The 24,546-nt window shown below is 42.5% G+C and overlaps 3 protein-coding genes across 9 annotated transcripts; 2 read left to right on the forward strand and 1 right to left on the reverse strand.

Annotated features, from left to right (window-relative positions):
- Window positions 1-2,070: 2,070 nt before the first annotated feature.
- Window positions 2,071-8,120, reverse strand: LOC133929455 (pentatricopeptide repeat-containing protein At1g15510, chloroplastic-like). 7 transcript variants are annotated; one of them, XM_062376211.1, is made up of 5 exons: window positions 5,144-8,120; window positions 4,986-5,058; window positions 3,086-3,677; window positions 2,636-2,930; window positions 2,071-2,539 (listed from the first exon to the last, which is right to left on the reverse strand). In XM_062376211.1, exon 1 carries the CDS (start codon window positions 8,107-8,109, stop codon window positions 5,431-5,433), a length of 2,679 nt encoding a protein of 892 aa, XP_062232195.1. In that variant the 5' UTR covers window positions 8,110-8,120; the 3' UTR covers window positions 2,071-2,539; window positions 2,636-2,930; window positions 3,086-3,677; window positions 4,986-5,058; window positions 5,144-5,430. The 7 variants fall into 7 exon arrangements, with proteins under 7 accessions (XP_062232195.1, XP_062232197.1, XP_062232199.1 ...); XM_062376213.1 differs by lacking the exon at window positions 2,071-2,539 and having other exon boundaries at window positions 2,572-2,930; window positions 3,086-3,375; window positions 3,568-3,677; XM_062376215.1 differs by lacking the exon at window positions 2,071-2,539 and having other exon boundaries at window positions 2,572-2,930; window positions 3,086-3,375; window positions 3,568-3,680.
- An 822-nt stretch (window positions 8,121-8,942) lies between these two features.
- On the forward strand, window positions 8,943-11,497 carry LOC133928199 (uncharacterized). The gene is made up of 7 exons (XM_062374434.1): window positions 8,943-8,980; window positions 10,569-10,611; window positions 10,696-10,788; window positions 10,882-10,944; window positions 11,021-11,116; window positions 11,279-11,356; window positions 11,411-11,497. Exons 1-7 carry the CDS (start codon window positions 8,943-8,945, stop codon window positions 11,495-11,497), a joined length of 498 nt encoding a protein of 165 aa, XP_062230418.1.
- A 2,246-nt stretch (window positions 11,498-13,743) lies between these two features.
- Window positions 13,744-15,516, forward strand: LOC133929457 (3-ketoacyl-CoA synthase 11-like). The gene has a single exon (XM_062376218.1). It carries the CDS (start codon window positions 13,842-13,844, stop codon window positions 15,309-15,311), a length of 1,470 nt encoding a protein of 489 aa, XP_062232202.1. The 5' UTR covers window positions 13,744-13,841; the 3' UTR covers window positions 15,312-15,516.
- The last annotated feature ends 9,030 nt before the right edge of the window (window positions 15,517-24,546 follow it).

The raw sequence follows: 24,546 nt of genomic DNA on the forward strand, positions 1-24,546 counted from the left end.
ACTTGGTGCTTTGGTCTTACCTAATAGAAATCATGCAACACATTGGTTTTGGACCGAGGTGGAGGGAGTGGATCTGCCTTGCCCTGGGCTCTAGCTCGTCAAGGATTCTTCTTAACGGTGCTCTGGGGAAGCCAATCCAACACAAAAGAGGTCTTCTTCAGGGCAACCCGCTCTCACCCATGCTCTTTTCTATAGCTATGGAACCCCTACACAAAATCTTGAAGTTAGAAATATATAGGAACATTTTCTCTTCAGTACATCCCAAATCCACGTCCTTTGAATTGGCTTTCTATGCTAATGATGCAGCGGTTGTGATTAATCCGAAGAAACAAGAACTGAAGGCTATAAAAGAGCTGTTGCAGTTGTTTGGTGTTGCGACGGGCCTTCACAAACATGGGCAAGACAAAATTGTACCCAATCAGATGTAATGGGTTAAACCTTGAAGATTTATTGCAGGAATTCCTGGTGAATGTTAAGCATTTCCCTTGCAAGTATCTGAGCCTGCCGCTGCACCTGCGTAAGCTTCGCAAGATTGATTTCCAACCGCTGGTGGACAAGCTATCAGGAAGGTTAACGAGTTGGCAAGGCAAACACCTAACAAAGTCGGGCAGAATTGAGCTCACAAATACGGTGCTGACATCCATAGAGATTTATCATGTCACTGTATTTAGGCTTCCGAAATGGCTCATAAAAACTATCTACCATATACGGAAGTGTTTCATTTGGTCAGGAACACAAGTCAGTGAAGGAAGAGGGTGCAATCTGGTCAACTGGAAGGTAATGTGCAGACCAAAAAGCTTGGGCAGGGCGGGAATTCTGGATCTTGAATGTTTCTGCCGAGCTCTTCGAATGCAGTGGCCTTGGCTCTCTTGGACCAATCTGGACAGGCCATGGATATCCTTTCTGATGAAACTGCATGATACCGAACAGAAGCTCTTTGCGGCATCAACAAATATTCTAATTAGAGATGGGAGCAAGGCAAGGTTTTGGACGGACAACTAGTTGTGCCATCATCCCTTAGCTAACCTTGCGCCACATCTATACAGCATCACCTTTTACAAAAACCGATTTGTGTTGTAGGTGCTTAGCAACTCCAGGTGAATCTCTAATTTAAAACCTCTTCACACTGTGCAACAGATACATGAGTTCATTGAAGTATGGACGATGCTACAAGGGGTTGTATTGCAGCCATGACAGCAGGACATGGTCACCTGGAGATGGTCATCTACTGGAACATACACGGCTAAGTCCGCGTATGAGATTCATTCCAGTGATGCAAGCCTTCCCTCCCGGGACACGCTATTTTGGAAGGCGTACACAGAACCAAAAGTGCGCTTTTTCGCGTGGACGATAATGTACGACAAATTTCTTATGGCTGACATCTTGCAGTCAAGAGGCATGGACAACGGGGTTGTTTGCGCCATGTGCCTCCAGCAGTTGGATACGACTGCTGATCTCCTCCTTCAGTGCTCCTTTGCTAGGCAGGTTTCCTCCTAGGTATGGTTTTGGTGCGGACTTGCAGGGACTCTCGAGGATGCCGAGTTGGAGGACACTCTCATGGGGTGGTTGCACAAGGTTGCGGCGCCAGGACCAAGGCCGGAGCGGAAAGTGAAGATTGGGGCAATCCTTTATGCTTGGTGGAACATTTGGAAAGAACATAATTGATGTGTGTTCGAAGACTGCGAAGAGGAATACATGAAGGTGGCCTTCGGAGCTAAGGAGAATATTAACAATTGGTGCATGGCTCTAACGGGCGAATCATAGGACTTCTAGACGTTAGGGTCTCAAACAACTTCATGTTGTCAGTCATGTCCTTTTAGTATTTTCTTGTAAGCTTCGTTTTGGTGGCAGCTTCGAGCTGCCAACATGACCTTGTTTTCTGTTCACGTTTCTTAACTGAAATGAAAAGGCAGAGCACCTGCCATACTGCTTCCAAAAAAAAAAAAAAAAACCTCAACCTGTGTTTGGTTTCTCTTATTCTGTTTTAGCTGGAGCTTCAAACTTAGTTGGCCTTACTCGTTTGTCCTACTCATTCTGTTCTTACTCCTAAACTGCTGCAAAAGGCTTGGATGTAAAACTTGATTCTATTACCACGTAATGGAAGTGGGTTGTCCCGTGTCGAAGCTTTACAAACACGCTCAATTATCAGTATGTCGTTTGAAGGGGGGAAAAAGGAAAGAGAAAACAATGCCCTTTATTTCGGTGTTGGAGAGCCCATGTACAGAGGTGATGATGATTGGGGAGCATACCTAACTAAACAAATGGATACAACTGACGATGAAAACAACGTATAGCTGCAAAAACGTGCAAGTGAAGGACCCGTACTCATGCAAAATCAAGTGCCTGTGACGTCATCCCCAAATTCCAAGCACTCACGTGCTCCAACTCCCAAAAACTTTGATAAGAAGTTGGCACGAGAACAAAAGAGCTGGAATTGCCGTCTCCGTCCCTTCAGACAGTGTGACTTGGCACGGGGAAGGCTTGTCCATTGTTACTGCAGAACACGAGTTGCAGGGGTTCATTGCCTTGTAAGTTGTACCTGTAGTGGAGCAGAGACGACCATACGACCAATTGAGTACTCAAGAATCTGAATTACTAGTGCTCCAGTACTTCACAGCAAAGGTTAAACTCTTACTCCAGTTAAACAATTTGCGTCTCTGCTAAAAGAGTTCAACTGTGCCACAGGAATGATATGCATGGCTCGGGCAACATAGCAACGCTGTCTTTTTCCCCCTAGGGGTCGTGGAGAAGCTAGTGCACAGAAATTGACGAGGTGGTATAAATCTTCGCGGTTAGTAGTACATCGGTGTAGAAGCTGCATGCAGTAACGGCGATCCATTTAGGGATGTGAGCTAGAAAAGGCAGAAATCGTATACGCTGCACCCCTTCGAAAAGGACCTGTCTCCAACAGGCGCCTTCTTCTCCAAACGCTGGCCGACGGTAGTGGTATCATGTAGAAAGAAGGGAAAATTTCATCATTTGCATTGAGATAATTAATAGATGAACGAGTATCAGATGAGAAGGAATAGATGAACGAGCATCAGATAAGAAAGATAGATGACTAAGATAGCTTGTATGTCCACACCTCTTGTAAAGTTGCCTTTCTCCCCTGAAGAACCAGAGTCATGGGTGCAAGGTTAAAACCGGAAGCGCCGTCGGGTAGCCAGACCCAGGTAGTCCAGCGGTCCAGCCCAGCTGCGTCAGTTGCACAAAGCCAGTGCTCGCTGCTGGTGCGTACCTGCACTGCAATTCAGCCCTCTAGGCTCTAGACCAGAAAGCATCGCCTCACCTAGCAACCCCCTGGGAACGACATGGCTCATGACACCAAGTCACCAACCCGCGCTGTCTAAAATCGCCCGGCCATTTCAACATGACCTGCAACAACACCGCGATGGCATCAAGAGTCTCAGGCAGTCAGCTTGGATCCAGCCCTATCAGACACTCAGCCTGCATCTCATTTGATAGGCTCCCCCAGCATCCCAGCAAAACCAACAGAAGACGCACAAGACCAGTGCCCAATGCAGCCAGAATGGTCCATGCCATGCTCACCGCAAAATGCTTGCTCACCTCCCTTTCTAACACTGCTTCGTTTGGAAGTTCTCTTCGATCCCAGCATTTTGATCGTAGTCCTTGAGTAGGAGGGGGCAGAGTCGGTATGTGATGTTAGCGCAAACCACCTGCTAGACATCAAATTTCATGTGACATTATAGGCATAAAGCTTCAGCATTTTGCACAGTATGATAAACATGAGCAATATGTATTCCATACGGAAGACAATATGATTGTAGAACAAACTGGGTAGTCAGTGTTCAACTTGTATTCCCTGAAGGCCATATAGCAATATATATACAAGTGGTGAGCAATATGCAGAAAGCCCTTTATAAGATGGGGATATTACACAAGCACAATAAATCACAATATATCTCTAACAGTCAGAAACTGCAGCACGCAGACAACACTGATGGACTTGCCGATATCAATGCCCCAAAATCATAAATGGGGAAAACAAAATAGTAGTTACAGACAACACAGCTTATATTTGTAAAATTTGGAAACCGACATGAATTGTATCAAACTGCAAGGTCTGGATTAGCCTGGATGGTGAGCCCATTGTCTTCCCCTCATTTGACAAAATGGTACTTACTGTCAGACGCCTCTAAGTTTTGAGAGAGGAGGGAAGGAGGCCTTTGCAAGCTCTTGTAAAAAATTAGATATATGAAACTATACGGACATGTATGTTCTGTCTAAATAAATTTGTCAGTTAACCAAAGCGCTCTGGACGGATCTTTCATGAATTGACTTAGCATGATAGGTATGGATTGAAGTAGATACTGTTCAAAACAAGAACATGAAATTTCCCTCATGCCGAGAACCCCAAAACTAAAACGAGGCCAGTATTAATCCATTAGTATACCGCACTGAATGAAAAAAGACCAGATTAAATGATTGACTTATGAGTTTAAGACAGACATGTCTGAATGGAGGAAGTCAGATCACTTTAGTTTCAAATATAAAGTGTGCTGTATATTTTCAGCTCAGCCATCAAACTCGTCTGAGACTAGGCTGTGAAATGAAGCAAATGTCAGTTGCCCAAGTGATTAGCAACATGCTGATAATCCCCAAATGAGTTGGAAAGAATGGGACATTTCCAGGGTTTCTACATGTCGCATAACTTTTAATCTTGAATTATTTAACTTTATAGTCCAAGTGTAAGTCTATGTTCTGAATCAGCTTTGTGTTTTCCAAATTACATTAATGGCCACACTGCAGTGCATATCAAAAGTAATCCCAACATGCCAAAAATATATAGTTTGAATTTTGAAGTTTCACAAATATTTAATATGACTAACATGACTGGCAAAATTGCAGCTCTATGTTTCCCTAGACTATAATTCATGGGCATTGCAATTACTATTACAACTAATACGACTATTTAACAAAACATTATACAATCAACTATACTATCCTCTATAGCTCAAGCTTACTTAATATTTCTTTTGGCGAGTTGTTGGGAGCAAAAATCAGCTCCAAGAAGGCAAGAATCACTACTTCAGGAGACTGCAAGGAAGAAGCGTAGCTGTAAGAAAAACAACAGGACTTCTTTATAACCTAACTGAGGAAAAGAGAGGAAGCAAGAAATTACTTTCTATGAAGTGAAGATATGCTAGAAACTTAAGTCCCAGTACTTGAGTACAATTTTCACCATTCTTTGCCATGTAACAAGTTGAGTATCTGCACAAAACTGCTACATGTAACTCATAATATAAGCTCTGTTGATCCAAGGAGTGTTGCTGCTGCTGTGCATGTAGCTGTATCCAAGTTGTCCTGCTATTTGCTACTGAGTGACTATGAACTAGTGCTTGCGGCACTAGGAATGAATAATAGCACAAGGGTACATGTTATATAGCTAGCTAGCCACCCTCCGCAAGCTCATCCATAAACTTCAGCTCCACATGAACAACTTCCATCCTTAAAATGGTGAAATTGATTACTGTCCCTAACAGTTATCTCTCTTCGAACAATGTTAGATATCATGTTCAATATCCTGTGACAGCTCTGGCATGTGTACCGGTTCTTTGTGATGGAAATGGAGGTGCCAGGTGTGGTATTGATCAAACCAAAAGCAACAGCTAGTCTTTCACTGTGACCACAAAGGATGTCGTCCTTGGATACTTCTTTATCTTCTGAAGAATGCGATTCAACAGGAGCACAACCAGATGCTTTCATCCGCTCATATATGCCATGCAGAACAGCATTTATTTCTATGATCTGTGGATGTGATTGATCATCTGTAAGAAATGCATGGACTACTCCTTTAATTTCAACCCAGCTACATCCAAAGTCATGATCCAATCCTTTCTCCCGCATGGTCTTCCTCACTCTAACCAGTTGATCCCATCTTCCAGTATCAGCATATAGATCACACAAAAGAACATGATATCCAGCATCGTTTGGCTCTAACTCAAGGATAATTTTTGCTGCAAGCTCCCCAAGTTCAACATGCCGGTGTATCCGGCATCCATTTAACAAAGCTCCCCAAACAGCAGCATCTGGTGTGATAGGCATTTCATTTATGAAGTTGTAAGCTTCTGTTATTCTCCCAACACGACTTAAAAGATCCACCATGCATGCATAGTGCTTGAGATTTGGAACAATCGAGTATTTCTCAGTCATGCTATGAAAAAGCTCCCAGCCTTCACTGACCATTCCACCCCTACTACAAGCACATAATAGTGCAACAAATGTAACTTCATCTGGATGCTCTCCAATTTTCACCATTTGATTGAAAAACGATAAAGCAGGATTCACGTGCCCATGAGCAACAAAACCAGTAAGCATGGTATTCCAAGACACAACGTCCTTTCCACCATGCGCACAGAACTGGGCCCAGGCATAGCCTGTCTGGCCACATTTCACATACAAGTCTATAAGGGCATTGGGTAAATAACCTTCAGATCCAATACCACACCTTAAAACATGTGCATGGATCTCCTTACCACTCCTCAAAGCCCCAGTAGCAGAACAAGCAGCAAGAGCAGCGATGAAAGTGACAGAATTGGGTTTTATATCTGCCATCATATGCCGGAAATAGTAAAGAGCCTCAAAGTTCCTATGGTTGAAGCAAAATCCTGCGATCATTGAACTCCATGACACTACATCCTTCTCAGGCATGCACTTAAAAACTTCGATAGCCTTATCAATGTGCTTGGACTTTGCATACATTTGAAGGAGTGCATTCGCAACTACGATGCACCCTATGAATCCCTTGCTCTCAGCAAGCTCATGCAACTTGATGCCAACATCCAAAAGCCCCATACAAGCACAAGCAGCAAGGGCACTAGCTACAGTAATATCATCAGGACTTACATTGTTCACTTCCATCAGTGCATACACTTCAAGAGCTTTATCTGGGAAGCCATTTTTCTCATACCCAGATATCATGGCTGTCCATGACATGGCATCTTTAGTATCCATTCTTGAGAATACTGTTCTAGCCTGCCCCATCATTCCGAGACTGGCATACATTTGAATCAAAGAGTTGCAGAATGCAACGTCAGTGGCAAAACCCCTCTTTACTGCAAGCCCATGCATTTCCTTTGCAAAAGCTATGTCAGACAACAACCCTGATGCAGCAGTCACACTGGTTATCGTCAAAAGGTTAGGCTGCACCTCACCCTCCAGCATGGTAAAAAACAACTCCAACCCGGCGCTGCACTCATCATTCTCAAAATGCCCAGCAATCATCGCATTCCATGAGATACAGTCCATCACGGCCATACTGTCAAACACCTTCCGAGCAGCCACAACATCCCCGCATTTGGCATACATGGTCATGAGCGCATTCAGGACATCAACCTCGTCTCCAAACCCAAACCGAAGAACATGTGCATGCACCTCCCTGCCCATTCTCCAGTCAGGTACTCCCCCGCAACTCCGCAGCACGCAGGGGAACGTGTAGACATCAGGCCTCACACCTGCCCACATCATCCTGTAGTACAAATCCAGCGCCTCCTCCAGGAAGCCGGCCTTCCCATACCCGCCAACCATGACGTTCCAGGAGAAGACGTCCCGCTCGGGCATTTTGGCGAATACCCTCCACGCGTGCCACATCTCCCCGAACCTCACGAGCATGCTGAGCATGGCGTTCCCGAGGCGGAGGCTGAACCACGCATGGTGTTCGTCCGCGTGCGCGTGCGCGCACGCGCGCAGCCCGGATTCCACCGCGCGGCGACACTCGCAGAGGCGGAACAGCGCGACGTACGCGTCCTCCTCGGGCGGTTCCGCGGAGGACTCGAGGAGCCAGAGCGCCTGCGCGAGCTGGCCATGGGAGCAGAGGTCCCGCAGCGCCGCGCTCGGTTCGGACGAGGAGGTGGCCGCCGCGGAGACGGCGGCGCGCGGAGCGGCCGAGCTGAGACAGCGGGCCCGCTTCTCCGGTGGGCAGCTGTGGGGCGTGGACGGGAGGGCGAGCGGCAAGAGGAGGAGGGGAGGGTTCAGCGCGGGCTTAGTGGGCAGCGGCGGCATCTCGGGAGGCGGCGGAGGAGGCGCGCATGGCGAGTGGCAACCGCGAGGTTTTGGGTGAGGGAAAGCAAATTGTACACGACTCGTCATAACGAAGATCTTTTCTAGAATAACGTGCTATAAAATTTGCTTCCAAGTAAGCTGGGATCTCTTACTATGTGAACGCGTATGGATAAGCAAAACAGTGAGAATAATAAGGTTAACGAAATTAGTGCTGTTCGCAGCCTAACGGGACTCGTTAATCTTCCCTAACTTGGTGTCACTGGTCTTATCTTACCTCCCTTACTATCGTCTACTGACCATTTTTTATCATCTGTAGCTAACAGTGTCTCCATTATCTCGCCATCCATGTATCCACTATCATTATCGGATCAATTTATTTTCTCTAAACATCTATAAATCTGAGAAGTACATCTGCCACTTTCGAAATCACTGCCACTAACCCCTCTTAAATCACTGTTGGCAGAGAGATAGAGTTAGTTTTCACACGCCTGGTAATTAGGAAGTCTATTAACCTTAAGTACCTTGTTCGGCCTAGTTTAGCGAAGCCTGGAGCCTATCACGGCTCGACCCAACCATCTCGACTTTTTTATTTTTATATTTTAAAAATCAAAAAATTATAAAACTAAATGTCTGTTTGAAAAAAATATATAAAAAAGAAAAGGCCAGTGAGGGAAAATGGACCCACCTTCGGTCAGGGGCGGCGTGGCTCCGTCCTTATCTCAGGCTAATTGGCGTGGTGGTGGGAGCGCACAGAGCGGAGCGGCGGTTAGGGGATGGCGTGGGAAGAGACACTCGTCAGATGTGACGTGCAGAGGATGGGGATGGAGTGTGCATCAAAATAGCGGTGGCGATAGCATTTCTGTTGTGAGACTAGTTTTTGACTCTTCTAGTCAAAAGCCAGGATAACGTGAGTGATAGCGATGGAGATACTTCGAGATGCCAACAAGGTCGAGGACATGTAGACCGGGGGAAAACCGGGTAGCAAAATCAGGACAGGGACGGCTGTCCAGATGGGGGCATATATGCTCAGGATTGGAACAAAACTAAAATAGAAAAAAAAACTGCCGTTTTCTGCCGAAATTATGTTTTCAGGTACACGCATCAAGTCAAATGCGTGTGTCTAATTAACCATTACAGCCATCGATGATAAAAATGAGTGCTGGAATGAAATTTCCGCGGTTGCTAAATGAAGTATTGGTGATTTGATTGAGCCAAGTAGTGAACTTGTCAAGTGATTCTCCTTTCGTTCAAGACACAAAAAATAGTATATGAATTAAACTAAAACTAAATCCTAAAAAAAAAAAATTGAAGCAACAAAGCCTCAATTTGGTTTTCAATAATTAAAAACATACCACTTGAGCATTCTGCCAGAGTGGAATTTCACCTATCTCCTACTAAAACAGTAGCATGCTTACAGATATAGATAGTACAAGCATTATAGTGGTTATTCATTCACTCCAGGTATGCAGGATTTCATGAAGCATAGCTATACCACACATAACAGTTAGATCTTTGCTGCAAGGCATCAGTAGGCAAGTTATAAGCAATTAGGAATCAACAAACACTGTGTAGAGAGCGTTCTCTCCTGCTGCTGTGGCCTTGTGGACGGCCATCTACTCATGCCACAATGGGATGCCTGTTCTTGGATAACAAACTTGGCTCTTCTGATGATTATGTTGCCTGAACATTCACCCCTAGCTTATCAGTGATGGCATTTGCACGAGCACATAGAGGAAATCTGGCACTTGTGGTTGATAGATTAAGTCACTTCTATTAAACAGAAACTTCCATAAACTGTCCTTTGATGGTATAAATGTTATAACTGTGGGGATTTATGCAGACGAAGTAAAATCATTTACGATTGTATGACCTGATTTTTTACTCCCCGCCTTTGTAGGAGAAAAGGGCGACAATGACTGCTGTTTTCCAGTGATTTGTTTTATTTTAGCTTTCTTTGATCAGCTGATCTGGCTTCCATGTATTCCCCATGTGCATTTCGCTTCCAGACCTACCTAATAACTGCATTGATAACTGAGAAACTAGCGCCATGGTATAACATCTGCACAACATTTAGTAGAAAATTAGTGGGCTGAGGCGCTTAGTCTGATCAGGTATCCTTGTAGGCAGAGAGCTAATGGAGCTTCCTGACACATCCTCTCCTAAAATGAACCATTCTGACATAGTGGCATATCCTCTTCTAAAATTATTATTTATTCATGCATCTAAATCCTGTATTCTTGCCCCCAAGACACTCAACATTTCATCTCTTAGAAGCTGCTAATTTCGGCCATCATATCTAATCAAGTTGTATGGAATGGTTGAATCTGAGGACCTTCAAGGCTCTACTATAAAGAAATTGTAAAATGCTATAGAGCATAGAATTTTATATAGCAGGTGTTCATGGCATGCAATACCAGATACAATAATTAGTCTGACATTGCACATGTTGTGTACATGAACATCAGTTAATCCTGTGATTAATGGATTTACCATACTGATCGGATCTTACTGCTGTTTATTGACTTGTTTGTTCTATTCTTCTTCAGGCTTGAAACACGCAAGAGAAAGCCTTTTGGCCCCAGGTTGAATGTAATGCTCTATCTGAAAATAATTGTGAAAGAGCTTGATCTTCAAATCTCAATGTTACACATTTAACATTATTCTATCTTTCAGATTAATGCACAAGAAGCAGTGGAATACCAACTTGAGGCCTTGAAGTGTAATGATCAACCCCGCCAAGATTATGGGATAGAGGTCATGTACCGGGTAATAGCACAAGCATGAGGATTTTTTATTTCCTTCGGCATGGTGTTAGTAACCTAGCTTGATCAGTCTGATAATTCTATATGATCATATTAGTTTGCAGGCTTTGATCCCTTTGAAAGCTCAACTTATTTTGGACGGCAGTTTGATCTCGGACAGGTAGGCAAGATTTCTTTTTGGCATGTATTGTCAGTCATAGTATGTTGCTTACTAATTGCCACTTATACTGTTATAGTTTGAACGTTTCCGGCGTTTATTTCACAATTCAACGTACAGAGTGCTTCTGGGTCACAAAGAAAGGCAAATATTAAGCAGTTTGTGGGTTGAAGAGGTTCTCCCCTTGACATACTTTTCTTATTCTGAAACTATAGAAAGCGCCAAGGCAAAACAGAATGAAAGTTGGCACGCTGAAATAAAATGAACTGTTGCTTGATAGTCTCGGTTCTCCAACTATTAAATTTATCTTATTTCTTCATCTCATTATGCCAAACAGAACCGATTTAAACAAAAAGTTTGGGTTCAAGGATCCCATCCGGAGGAAGAAGGGATATTTCAATTTACAATGGTTCAGGTACCTGTCAGCTTCTCTGTCTCTCTCTCTCTCTCTAATCGACTGCTGTCACAGAGAGTTGGAGGCTTATGGGATGGTTACTGGTTAACTGAGGGCTTAATCAATGATGGAGATGCATTCTCGGGTGGTATTGCTTACTGATGGATTCATGTCATACACTAGGGTGAACTGACGTACATACTAATTCCATAACGTGTAGCAATGTAATTGTGAACGGTTGGCTCAGGAGTAAGATTTTTCTTTGTCCTTGTAGATGTCAGACAAGGAGTGGCGGACTAGCATGTGACATGAACCACGATGGCGGACTCGTGTGCGCGTTTTGTCCACTGCGTTCTCGTCATGTGATCAGTTGAGGTCACCCTAGGCCCGTAGGGGACGGTGGGCGATGGCAAGGCGAAGAGCATGGCGCTGCACAAGGCGCACGACAACATTGGAGCCACAGCGTGCGCTCACAGTGGCAACGATGGAGGGCATTGGTGATAGACGATGGCTACACAGGGCGTCGTAGCTGTGCAGCTGCAAGAGCCTAGCCTAATTTTTTGCCCGTGAAGATAGCAGCGCCGCTCTCTCCCCTTGGGGGTGTTGTTGTGGTGTCTCTCTCACTTTTCCTTTGGTTCTCTCTGAATGAAAACCTTGTCTATTTTTTGGACGAGTGACGTGCCGTCTTCTCTCATACTTTGTATTGGTTTTTTGCCATATGTGAGAAGAGTATGTTATATGAAGTCGGAGCTACTACATCGTAAGATGCGATATAGCTTGACAACGATGATATACGGCAAGCTCCTTCTCGCGTGTGTCTAGATGGTTGCTATGTTAGGTGAGTGGTGGTTAGTCACCTTAGGTGATCGACTCGGTCGCTTTTTGTCGTCATCAGGGTTTTACCGATTTTTCCTTCCAATAAACCATACGGTTGTATAATTTTCGAACCCAATTTACCTTGTAAATTGAGTCAACTTTATTTTTTTATGAATTACAGAAACTCATTGCTTTTTTTGAAGTTTCTTCCAAAAAAATGTAAGAGCGAAGGTAAACACATGCCATATGTAGCAAATCTAAATCATGACGCGGCTCCTCTTTCTTACCCTTTTGACCATTTCCTTTTCCACTTTTTACCTGTTTGATCGAGGTTGTGGCGTCCCTCTCGGTCAGTATGTGTTCTTGCGACCTACGAGTACTTTTAAAATCGTAAAAAGTAAGAACAGAGACTGGCCGGCTGCACTGAATATCTTTCCTGCACACTCACCAGAAAAAGGCGGGGAAAGTTTGAAAGGTCTTTAGGTGACAACGAGATGATCATTGGTCAGGTCAATAACTTGCTTGCGAGATGAAAGAAACATGAGATCGGCTGCCAATGTCTTCAAAGGATGTAACCAGGATGTTGCTTACACTGATCCTGGACCTGAATAAGACCAAAATATCACTTAGAATTTCGAAGCCTTTACACGAAGGACTTCAGGTTACATACGGTTGCCTGATAGCGAGCAAGGAAACGGGCTCGAAATGGCCACCCACGTATGTACACCGTACACGTGCGCGTGACGCCCCAAAAATGTTTTTTTAAAGAAAAAAATCAGCGTCGATACCTCGCGCGCCGCACGTTCGTGTACCGTCGCCGAGTTCCTCGGCCGGCCCGGCACACGTGCCCGGCCGCAGGCAAACGCAAACGCAAACGCCTTTTATTTTTAGGCATTTAAATCTAATATTTTAAAAATAACCCCAGCCTAACTAAAACTTTAAGATCTATCCATTTTTTAGTTTTTTTTACCACGCCATGAGCTTTTGTGTGGCTATATAGACCATCGTATTAAGTATTTAATCACACCACTGTCTATGACATGAATATTGCTTTGCCAAGACCGATGGCGTGATAGAAAGATTATTATTAAAATATTAAATTTAAATAGGCTAAATAATAATAATAAATCTAGCGTACATATAGGGGAAGCCACTTCCGACTGCTCGTGGATTCATTCTCCTGCCTCTGTCATCCAGCCATCCGTTCGCGTGTTGCGTGGCTACTATGCCGAGATATCGTTCGGTTTGGATCTCCAGTCCCGATCACGACCAGTGGCTTTGCTCGACTCCGTCTCAACTAGCTTTCGTGATATGGTTCTCTTTGAGTGTTAAAAGTACTCTGGCTTGTATGTGTAATCAAGTTACTAGTTTTTGTTCCGGTTTTTAATAGTTTTTGATTGCTTGAGAAAATTATTGTGTCTGAAGTGAATTGAGTCTAAGAATCAGGTTAAGATAAACTTTTCTAATTTTAAATATATAAAAAGCTAACTCAAACAGAATTCTTTTTTCCAAAAACACTAAAACCACCATTTATCCAAACGAGACCTATATAAGCCAACGGGCGCTCGGCCTGACGGTCCATCAGCCACAGCGCAAACAGGTTTCCTCCAAGGCAGAATTTTTGTCCCGTGAGGTCGCTGGCCGAGGCAGAACGGAGCAGCAGCAAGCGCCGCTGTTCCAGAGGCAGCAGATGACGACGACGACGTCTAGCGGCATGCCGGACTTCAAGCAGTCTGTGAAGCTCAAATACGTGAAGCTGGGTTACCACCACCTCATCACCCACGGCGCGTACCTGCTGCTCGTCCCGCTCCCCGGCCTCGTCGCGGCGCACCTCTCCACCTTCACGCTGCGGGACCTCGCCGACCTGTGGCAGAGCCTGCAGTACAACCTCCTGTCGGTGGTGGTGTGCTCCACCCTGCTCGTCATCCTCGCCACCGCCTACTTCCTCACGCGGCCGCGGCCCGTGTACCTGGTCGACTTCGCGTGCTACAAGCCGGACGACGAGCGCAAGTGCAGCCGCGCGAGGTTCATGAACTGCACCGAGTCCATCGGTACGTTCACGCCGGAGAACATCGAGTTCCAACGCAAGGTCATCGAGCGGTCGGGCCTCGGCGAGGACACGTACCTCCCGGAGGCCGTGCTCAACATCCCGCCCAACCCGTCCATGGCCAACGCGAGGAAGGAGGCGGAGATGGTCATGTTCGGCGCGCTGGACGAGCTGTTCGCCAAGACGGGCGTGAAGCCCAAGGACATCGGAATCCTGGTGGTGAACTGCAGCGTGTTCAATCCGACGCCGTCACTGTCCGCCATGGTCATCAACCACTACAAGCTCAGGGGCAACATCGTGAGCCACAACCTCGGCGGCATGGGCTGCAGCGCGGGGCTCATCTCCATCGACCTCGCCAAGGACCTGCTCCAGGTGCACCCCAACACGTACGCCGTGGTGATCAGCATGGAGAGCATGACGCTCAACTGGTACTTCGGCAACGACCGGTCCATGCTGGTGTCCAACTGCCTGTTCCGCATGGGCGGCGCGGCGGTCCTGCTGTCGAACCGCGGCTCGGCACGGCGCCGCTCCAAGTACCAGCTGGTGCACACCGTGCGCACGCACAAGGGCGCCGACGACCGTTGCTTCGGCTGCGTGACGCAGCGGGAGGACCAAGACGGCAAGGTGGGCGTGTCGCTGTCCAAGGACCTGATGGCCGTGGCCGGGGAGGCGCTCAAGACCAACATCACGACGCTGGGCCCGCTGGTGCTCCCCATGTCAGAGCAGCTGCTCTTCTTCGCGACGCTCATCGCCCGCAAGGTCTTTAAGCGGAAGGTGAAGCCGTACATCCCGGACTTCAAGCTGGCGTTCGAGCACTTCTGCATCCACGCCGGCGGGCGCGCGGTGCTGGACGAGGTGGAGAAGAACCTGCAGCTGTCGGACTGGCACATAGAGCCGTCGAGGATGACGCTGCACCGGTTCGGGAACACGTCCAGCAGCTCGCTGTGGTACGAGCTGGCCTACACCGAGGCCAAGGGGCGGGTCAAGAAGGGCGACCGCACGTGGCAGATCGCCTTCGGGTCGGGGTTCAAGTGCAACAGCGCCGTGTGGAAGGCGCTCCAGTCGGTGAACCCGGACAAGGAGAAGAGCTTCAGGAACCCGTGGATGGACTAGGAATCGATCGTCTGTTGCACTTGTATCTCGGCCTGCTGTTCTTACGTCATGTCTGGGGCATAGCGCGCGAGTGCTCGACACGAGTGCTTGGAAGACTGTACTGTACGTTGCAATACAAATACACATTGTTTCCAGTGACACGTGTTTCTCTCGTTCATACCTGCCACCCTCTTCTCCCATTTGTCGAAATTTGATAGGATTGCAATATGATAATAGACAAACAATAATTCTAACCAAATTATTTATTTATCTTTCATGAGTATATATACAAGTGAGAAGTTATCCGTTGATGAGACATCTCTCCCGAATATTCGCCTCCTCATTCAATGGGCAGAGCAACTACTTGGCAGTTGCCGGCGTGGATCATTTGATCTCTAACACTCTTACTTGATTGATGCCGTCCATGTGTATACATATTATCTTGAAAACTCATTAAAATCTTGTAAAAATATATAAGAAGAGTAATAGTGATATACTGTTCAAACTACTTTAAAATCTAATAAAAAAATAAGAAAAAAATGTTACAACATATATTGATTATTATATCATTGTAAACTCATAGGAGAAAATCTTTTAAAAGGAAAAAACACATAAGTAAGTTTAGATAACAATGGATATGTCTTTTATACCTCTTAAAAAAACCTATACTATAATAAAAAAAAGTTTAATAAATAGAGAATTGGATCATAGCAAATAACTTCTTCTATTCTACTCTACGGGATAGAAAAAATAAAAGATATGACATATGATCTTGTATAGATACTGCCTCATTAAAAATATTTTATGAGAAATTATGTAAGTAAAACTCATAAAGGAAAAAGAGTATAATATAATGTATGAATATATTAAATTCAAGAGGAGACTCCCCTGCTCATTGCAAATCTTAAAATCGTCACATACCAATACCATAAACATATTTTTGAAATATCGATGTTGGTAAAAACTTTGTGAATAAATCTCCCGAGATTATCACAAGATTTAGTTTGCAAGATGTTTATCTTCCTACTTTGTTGTAACTCATGAGGATAAAATAATTTAAGTGCAATATGCTTAGTAATATTGCTCTTTATGTAACCTGTTTGCATCTGAGCAACACAAGCGGCATTATCTTTGTAGATAATAGTAGGTGATTTAATGGAATCAATACACACGACTGTTGTATGTTGTTTATTATTCTACGAAGCCACACACATTCGCATGATGCTTCATATAATGCAATTATTTCAGAATGATTGGTGGATGTATCCACTAGAGTCTGTTTGGAAGACTTCCATGATATGGTTGTCCTACCATATAGGAACACGAAACCTGTCTGTGATATGACGTTATGGAGATATGATAAGTAGCCAGCATTAGTGTATCCAATCATATTTGAATCTTGGTTTATCTGAAATTAAAAGAATAGACCAAAATCGTTGGTGCTTTAGAGATATCGAAAGATATTCTTGACTCCCGCCCAATAGTATTTAGTCGGAGCAGTGCTATGTCTAGATAGTAAGTTCACTGCAAATTTGGATTTCATCGGGAACCTTCCTGTATATGTCCGAATCAAGTGACACATATAGATATATGGTCACTACATCTATCAACTGCATAGATAGATAATTTTGAACTATCAATGAGATAAGATATTGGAATATTGTTCCACTCATGATTTGAGAATATGTTTCATTGAAATCAATGACAGATCTCTACGAGAATTCATGATTGGATACAACTTCTAGCACATTCGTAGTCAATAAATGCATCTGACAGATTATTTGCAATATATTGCAAACTAGTGATTTGTGAACTTGGATTTCAGATTATTGAGTACGTGGATCTAAGGCAGAAATACCTTGGACATTACAATTGATTTCCTGACATTCTTTTTGGTACTTGAAATCTCCCTCTAATACCGGGAAATAGTCCTCATTGAATATACATTCAGCATACTGAAAGTGCCTAGAGAGGGGGGTGAATAGGTTTTTCTGAAAATTAAAACTAAATAGCGGATTAAAACTACCGGATACTCCGGTGAAGGTCGGATACTCCAGTCTGGTCCAGAGTATCCGATCTAATCCGGAGTCTCCGGTCTATACAGGAAATCAAGAATAACTATGAATTAAAGCGAGCAGCTAGAATTTAAAGGTGATACTAAGTCTACTAGATATCACAAAACTAGAACAACAATAAATACTAGTAAGATGATCACTAAGACAACTTATATATAAATTTTTAAATCCACACGATTAAGTAAATTGCACAAATAAGAGCACAAGGGATTATTCCAGAGTTCGGCCACCTCACAAGAGAAGTGCCTACGTCTCCGTTGAGGAGCTCACAAAGAGCCGGATCTTTTCCAACCCTATCCTCTTCTAGCAACCACCAAGATCAAACTAGAATTTCCTTACTTAATTTTTAAGTCGATTACAAACTTTCCATGGTACTCCACAAAGATTGGGTGCTCTACGGGCGACGCCTTACCGTCTAGAAGCACAAAACTTCAAGAGAAAAAATCACAGCAAATGCTCAAGGAAGAGCTCAATGCTCAAGTGGCTTAACCTCACTCCAAACCCAAACTCATTAAATTTTACAAAACTTAGCACTAGAGGTGGTTGGAGGAATTTTGAATGCTCAAGGAGTCTAGAGTTCACCAGCAATAGCAAGCATTTAATACCAAGGGGTGTGGAAGTATATATAGCCCTCTCTCAAAAACTAGCTGTTACTGTTCTGTCAGACCTAACCGGAGTATCCGGTGAACACCGGAGTATCCGGTCTCAAATCCAAAAACGGCGTCAAAACGGTCACAGAACGTGTCAGAACTAGTCGTTACAATTCTGTTAAGTTACCGGAGTCTCCGGTGAACACCGGAGTCTCCGGTCTTGACAGGGCTATCAATTAGACTAAGTCCGGAGGCTTGCCGGACCCTCCCCTGCTGGAGTCTCAAACATTTTCTCCTACCGTAGTATCCAGTGATCACCGGAGACTCCGGTCTTTTTCAATAAAAAATAAATGCTTAACTGAGGCTCTCTGGCGGAGTCTTCCTTGGAGACTCCGGCCTTAAAACTCACAAACTAACGGAGTATCCAGTGAACATCGGAGACTGTTCACCAGATACTCTGGTCTTTCTCAACAAAAAATAAAGCGGAACCGAGCACCCTCTGCCGGAGTCTGTCTCAGAAACTCCGGACTAAATACTGAGTACTGGAGTATCCAGTGAACACCGGAGACTCCCGGCTCAGTGAACTTTTGCTAAACAACCCGGTGTCCGTGGGTGAGTGTGTCTCTCAACTTATTGGTTCTAAAGGATATCTTGAGCATTGAGACACTAATCAAGCAATCAAATGCAACCCTCTTAATACAGCGGCTATCCTAGACTCAATTTCAAAAATAAAAGAATTTAAATTCTATTGAGTACTCCTAGTTGCTTCTCCTTTCTTTTCGAAGAGCGTCAAACGTCATATGTCTTCTCAATTTGGACTTAGACCTGTTCATGACTTAGATAAACATATTAAATCCTTAATCGCTTTGTCATCAATACGCCAAAACCCACTTAGGGGGCTTAGATACACTTTCACATACTGGGTCGTGAATAGGTCTCATGTGAGGAGCTTGAGATATTTAATGATAAATGGAGATTGATACCCCCACGTAGATTCCTAATTTCCTGTGTGGGCCCATGGATGCGCGTTGGAGTGGTGAGAACGGTATGTATGTAGCACAACCGAATTTACACAGATGAAAAATACTTGGTAGATTTCCATGTACTAATTGTAGAGTGGAAGTACTATAAAATGTAGTCGGTCACAATTGAATTAAGTTAGCAGCGTGTAAAACTATATGACCCAAACACGAGGATGGTAAATTGCAATTGTGAAATATGTGTCATGCAATGATCTTAATTATCTTGATAAGAGACTCTGCCAAACCATTTTGAGTATGAATATATGAGACAAAATACTGAACTTGAAGTCATAGGGCCATACAATAGTCATTAAAGGCATGTGATGAGAATTCTGCAGCATTGTCCATTCAAATTGATTGAATTCGATGTTTAGGATAATGAGCTCATAATTTAATAATTTGAGCCATTATTTTGGCAAATGCCTGGTTTCGTGTGGACAAGAGATACACATGAGATCATCGTGTAGATGCATCTATAAGAATCATGAAATACCTGAATGATCGAGTTAATGGTTGGATATGATCACATATATCATCTTGAATGCGTTAAAGAAATTTGAGTGGTACCACTTGAATTTTAAGGTAAGATGGACTTAAAATTAGCTTTCATATGGCACATGCAGTGCATATAAAATCTGAAGATTTCGGGAATTTAGCATCACTTAAATTATGACCAATTAATTGCTGATAATTTTTCGCATCATCCCTATTCTGAGATGACCAAGGCCATCATGCCAAGTTTGTAATGCATTTGCATTCTTAAAAATTACCTAATACGCAACATTTGCTACGGATTTGATATATGTGTGGTATAATCCTGATGATAAAGAGATAATTTTCTCAAGTACTTGTTTACCATATCCGTTGGTTTCCGTTAAGAGGAGATATTTCTCTTTGTTGTCATCATAGTTTTCAATATGTAAATCATTTTGATTTATATCTCTATAACTTAATAAGGTATGAATTAAATCGGGATCCAATAGAGCATCATTGATTATGACTTGAGTACCCATAATGAGAGTAATTATGGCACAACCTGAGCCAATAATCATTGTATCGCATCCAATGATTGTTAAAATATTTCTTTACCTCTTAGTAAGAGTTTAGAAATATTTTGTTACCATAAGTATATAATTTTTGGCGCAACTGTACACAAGGCACATTTCTTTCTCTATCAGATTGACTTCCACAGAAATCTATATATAGAAATGAAGTGTTTAATATGAAAATTTTTATCAGATACGTAGAATATATACAAACTTTATTTAGTATCATATGTGTTGATACAATATTATGATATACAATACATAATGATGACAACTTATTATTACAACAATTAATAGATATAGATAACATAATATCTTAGGAATTGGGAGACTAGATAAGGTCTCCAAACATGTCATGTGAAGAAAATTCGATGATCATATTTTTTGTGCTCATGAGATATTCTAGTTGCTGAAGAGTCTGGTTGTTACTTGTTGTGAACAACTATTCTCTCCTTTGTGGTGTCAGTTTAAATATTGAAGTGTGTTTCATATCTTTATCCTTAAGCAGGTCGGTTACGTCTCACAGACGATAAATATAGATAATTAAATATCTCAGAGTGTGGCATTTCTTAGTGGTATGCTTGTAGCAGCCACAATTGTAATAAACATTAGATTTGTCAAATTGGGTGTAGAAATGCCTTTCCTCTTCTCCGGTGCACGCGACTTCTGCTTCTTGTTGCATCTGTGTTTATCTTTAAAGTTCGTTAGTTGACGTCTAAAAAGAGCCATCAAACTTGTTATTTTAGATATTATAATGTGCTTCAGGTAAAAGAGCAGCGTCAATTGGATGATAATGATGATTCCTTAGAAGGAGTTCATCATGCTTTTCGGCTTGAAGTAATACATGTATTAAGTCAGAATAAACTTGGTATTCTCTTGCACAATATTGTTGCTGTAAGATCCTATCAGTGGAAAGCATAGTAGATAAAATTTTCTCAATCTTTTTCGTATTTGTTGGTTTTTTATCGCAAAAAATGCAACTTAGAACATATTTTATAAACAACGTGATTATAATCTCTGACCGATTTGAAATATTGGAGTCGAAGATATGTTCATTCATGACTTGCATCAGACATAATGATTGTCTTCTACTGTTTTTATCTTATTTTGAGAGCTAGCCATAGAGTATTCGGATTCTCTTCCATCAGATACTCAGATTTGAGATCCGGATGGATATGATGTCTTATTATGTATAATGCATTATATTTAACTTAATCTGCGAGCGGTTGATCTCCCGCTTGGGGATGTTGGAGTGCTGCTACCATTCCACAGGATGCAAGGTTAACCTTGATGTCCATAGCCCATGTTGGGTTGTTGTGACCATCGAGCGTGAGTTCATCGAACTCTTTACGGTTATCTTGACATACATAGATTTAAACCATAGATTTGATTAATTTATTGTAGGTAAATTAAAAATCATCATGGTGATGTTATAACAATGATGCAAAATATGTAAAGTCAAGTTGAGATTTGAATTACATAATGTAGACCTCGAATTATGTAGCTAACACGTTGAAGATAATCACCAAATGTGAGGAATATCTCGCAGTAGTAGGAGGTATAATCTGACATTTGTCAGTAGATGCATATGTTCCTATTACCTTATGTTATGCTAAATATAATATTTGAAAAAACACATTAAAGGTACTCATTAAGTTAAGATGACAAAATATAGACCTCACAGTAATGGTGGATAATTTGCAAATATGCACTAAATTCCATGGTTCTATTTACCTTGTGTTTCATAAATATTAAATTGAGGTAATCACTTAATTTGATTTTTTATTTTAATTCTACTTGAATTAAGCACTTTTCGGTATAAAAACACTTTGGATTTAATTAAGGTGAATTAATGTATAATCTTGCAAGAAAATGAATCTCAATTGCAAAATTAAAATGGTCGTAAACCTAATTACATGTTATAGGTATTGCATGGGGCATACACATTGAACATTAAACAAATTCCAAAAAAATAGGGTCTGGAATGATAAATTACAACAGTAAACAATACTGGATCATGTCAATTTGCATGTGTTTATTGTTTTGATTGTATTGATTGTTTGCTTATCATAAGTGGAAAGTCATCTAAATCGTTCAGCTAATCATTCTCTAAAATTCAATCAAAATCTCTAGTTGCTAATCTGCTGAAATTTTTCACATATCAAAACATTCGGTATTTAGACCGAAACATCCGATCTAGTGAAATTCCCAGATTGTTTCCTGAAAAAAATCCAAGTATCAAAGCTTCTCATCCTATATCGGAACTTCCGACTTCAACGTTTTTATGGAAATTCCTACATATCGAAACTTTCGATTGCTGGACTAGAACTTCTGTTGTGGGAAACTTTACAGTCTCTTTTTAACCCTGCAGTGAACCGTTTTACTCTCGTCTCTTCTTTTCACCGCTGACTCTTTCTCCACCTCTCGCGACTCCACCGACGATCGACTGATCCTCCTTTGTTTTGGTTGTCCCTCGATCGGATACTTCAATTCCCTTCGGAGATCAACTTCATCTTTTGGACTTGTTCAAGGTAATTTCATCTCAAGATCTTCTCCCCTCCAAATAATAGGTATCTTGTGAATCCTTTCGGTGGAAGCCTAGCATGTGGTTCCTAATTGTCAGATCTAAGATCTTCTTTCAAGATTATTGTTGAAAATCTTGATTTTGGTGCTAGGTCGTGAAAATCAAAACTTTTGACTGGGGACACCGGAACTTCCCGACCATATCAAAACTTTTAGTTGGAACCATTGGAACTTCCGATGTTCAGGGTTTTTAGCACTTAAGTCCGGATTCTCATCCGATCTTTCTTTCTATTTGATCCTAAGTCCTTATCCATATCATCTTTATCCTAGAATCAGTGTGATGGAAGAAGGACACCACTATGAGAGGTGGACCAAAGCTAAGATTGATCCTGATGTGCCGGAGGGATCAAGGAGAGTTTGTACCAAGAAGACTGCTAGCAGGTGCAGGGGCAGGGGAAGAGGAACTTCTTTGGTCATTCGTGGCTCTAAGCCGGATGCTCAAACTACCTCAGTTGAAAGAGGCGGTTCTCTACCACTTAGGAGAGGCACAACTCGAGAAGGTAGACAAAGTGCACATGCTAAGATTGAGTCTGAGTCTAACGATAAGATGGGGGTACCGCAGGGGGGAGCTTTATTTGAGGATGCGTAGGCACGACAGATCAAATGATCATGCTAGAAATGTGATAACCTATCAGGGCAATTCTGAAGCTGTAAAGAGGGAGAGGAAAGCAGACCCTCAGGATTTTCAACATTTCTCCTATGATCACTATTTCTGAAACATCTTTCAGCAGGATTTCTATGAGACAGTAATCCTTCCCAGGAAGTATCCATCCTTTCTCATGTAGTGGATTGATTGATCTTATATGGAAAGATAAGATGATTCTATCTTTAATAAGGTAATAGTTGCCTGTGCTTATCAGAACCTCAAGAAAATTATGGCTTTTGAATACCCCTAGAGCAATGAAGTCATAGCTCAATTTTATGCTACCTTGTATGTTGATAAAGATATAGTTAGGACTATCCATTGGTTGACAAATGGTTCTTGGTACAAAGTCAAGTATTCAATTTTTGTCAGACTCTTGGGCTTTATAGCATGTGATCTCTATAACAAAGCGTAGATTCGTGATGAAGATGTGATGTCTAAAGGGACATGGAGTTTATGTATGATGTGGATGGAAATTATGAGCTTAGCAGCACTAGAGGTTTTCTTCTTTTTATGCCTATCTCAACAGGATATTTAGGAAGACCCATGCTCCAAAGGATAGGGATGCTAGTAGCATTCTCTCCAACATAAGAAATCTGCTTACCCAGATGAAGGAGAACCCAAGGGAGTTCGATGTGTTTTGACTTTATTTTGTACGAAATTCGCTTCATATCCATAGACCCCAAGAGAGGTTTGTCGCTATGCTCTGTATATTATATGCATGATAGAGAAGGTGACCTAGCTCACTTTCCACAAGGAGCATAGGTATACTGGCCTGCAGATCAGGGCGATCAAGCTAGCGCGTTCTTCTCATTCTAGAGTTTCTTCTTCCAATAGGGCAGCCTCACCTCTAGCTAAGATATCATCTTCTTCCTCTTCTTTGATAATTAATAATTAAATATTTACTATAAATATGATATATTATGAGGATTAAGTACCATTGTACTATCCGTTACCTTGTACATAAATTTAATAATTGTCATAAAGTAAATAAAATATGTGTGAATATTTTATGTAGTACATCGTATTTCACACAAAAAGTATTCCCGCATTAGGAAAAAATCCTCCAAGTACAATAGGCTTCCCAACCCAGCTGTATAAGGTGGGGTAAAGGGAGATAGGGAAGAAAAAAAAAGAGGTGGAGAAAAAAAAAAGAGGTCAGATAGAAGCAGAAATAATCCTCGGTTGGTAAGTCCTCTTAATGTGAATGCTAACTGTTCAGGCTCAATCCCATGTCGTGTATCAGGGCTTGCCGCCAAAATATTCTTTTATATAGGTTAAATGCGTTTGTGGACCA

Source organism: Phragmites australis, chromosome 9 (genome assembly GCF_958298935.1).
Source record: "Phragmites australis chromosome 9, lpPhrAust1.1, whole genome shotgun sequence".
In the NCBI taxonomy this organism is placed as follows: Eukaryota; Viridiplantae; Streptophyta; class Magnoliopsida; order Poales; family Poaceae; genus Phragmites; species Phragmites australis.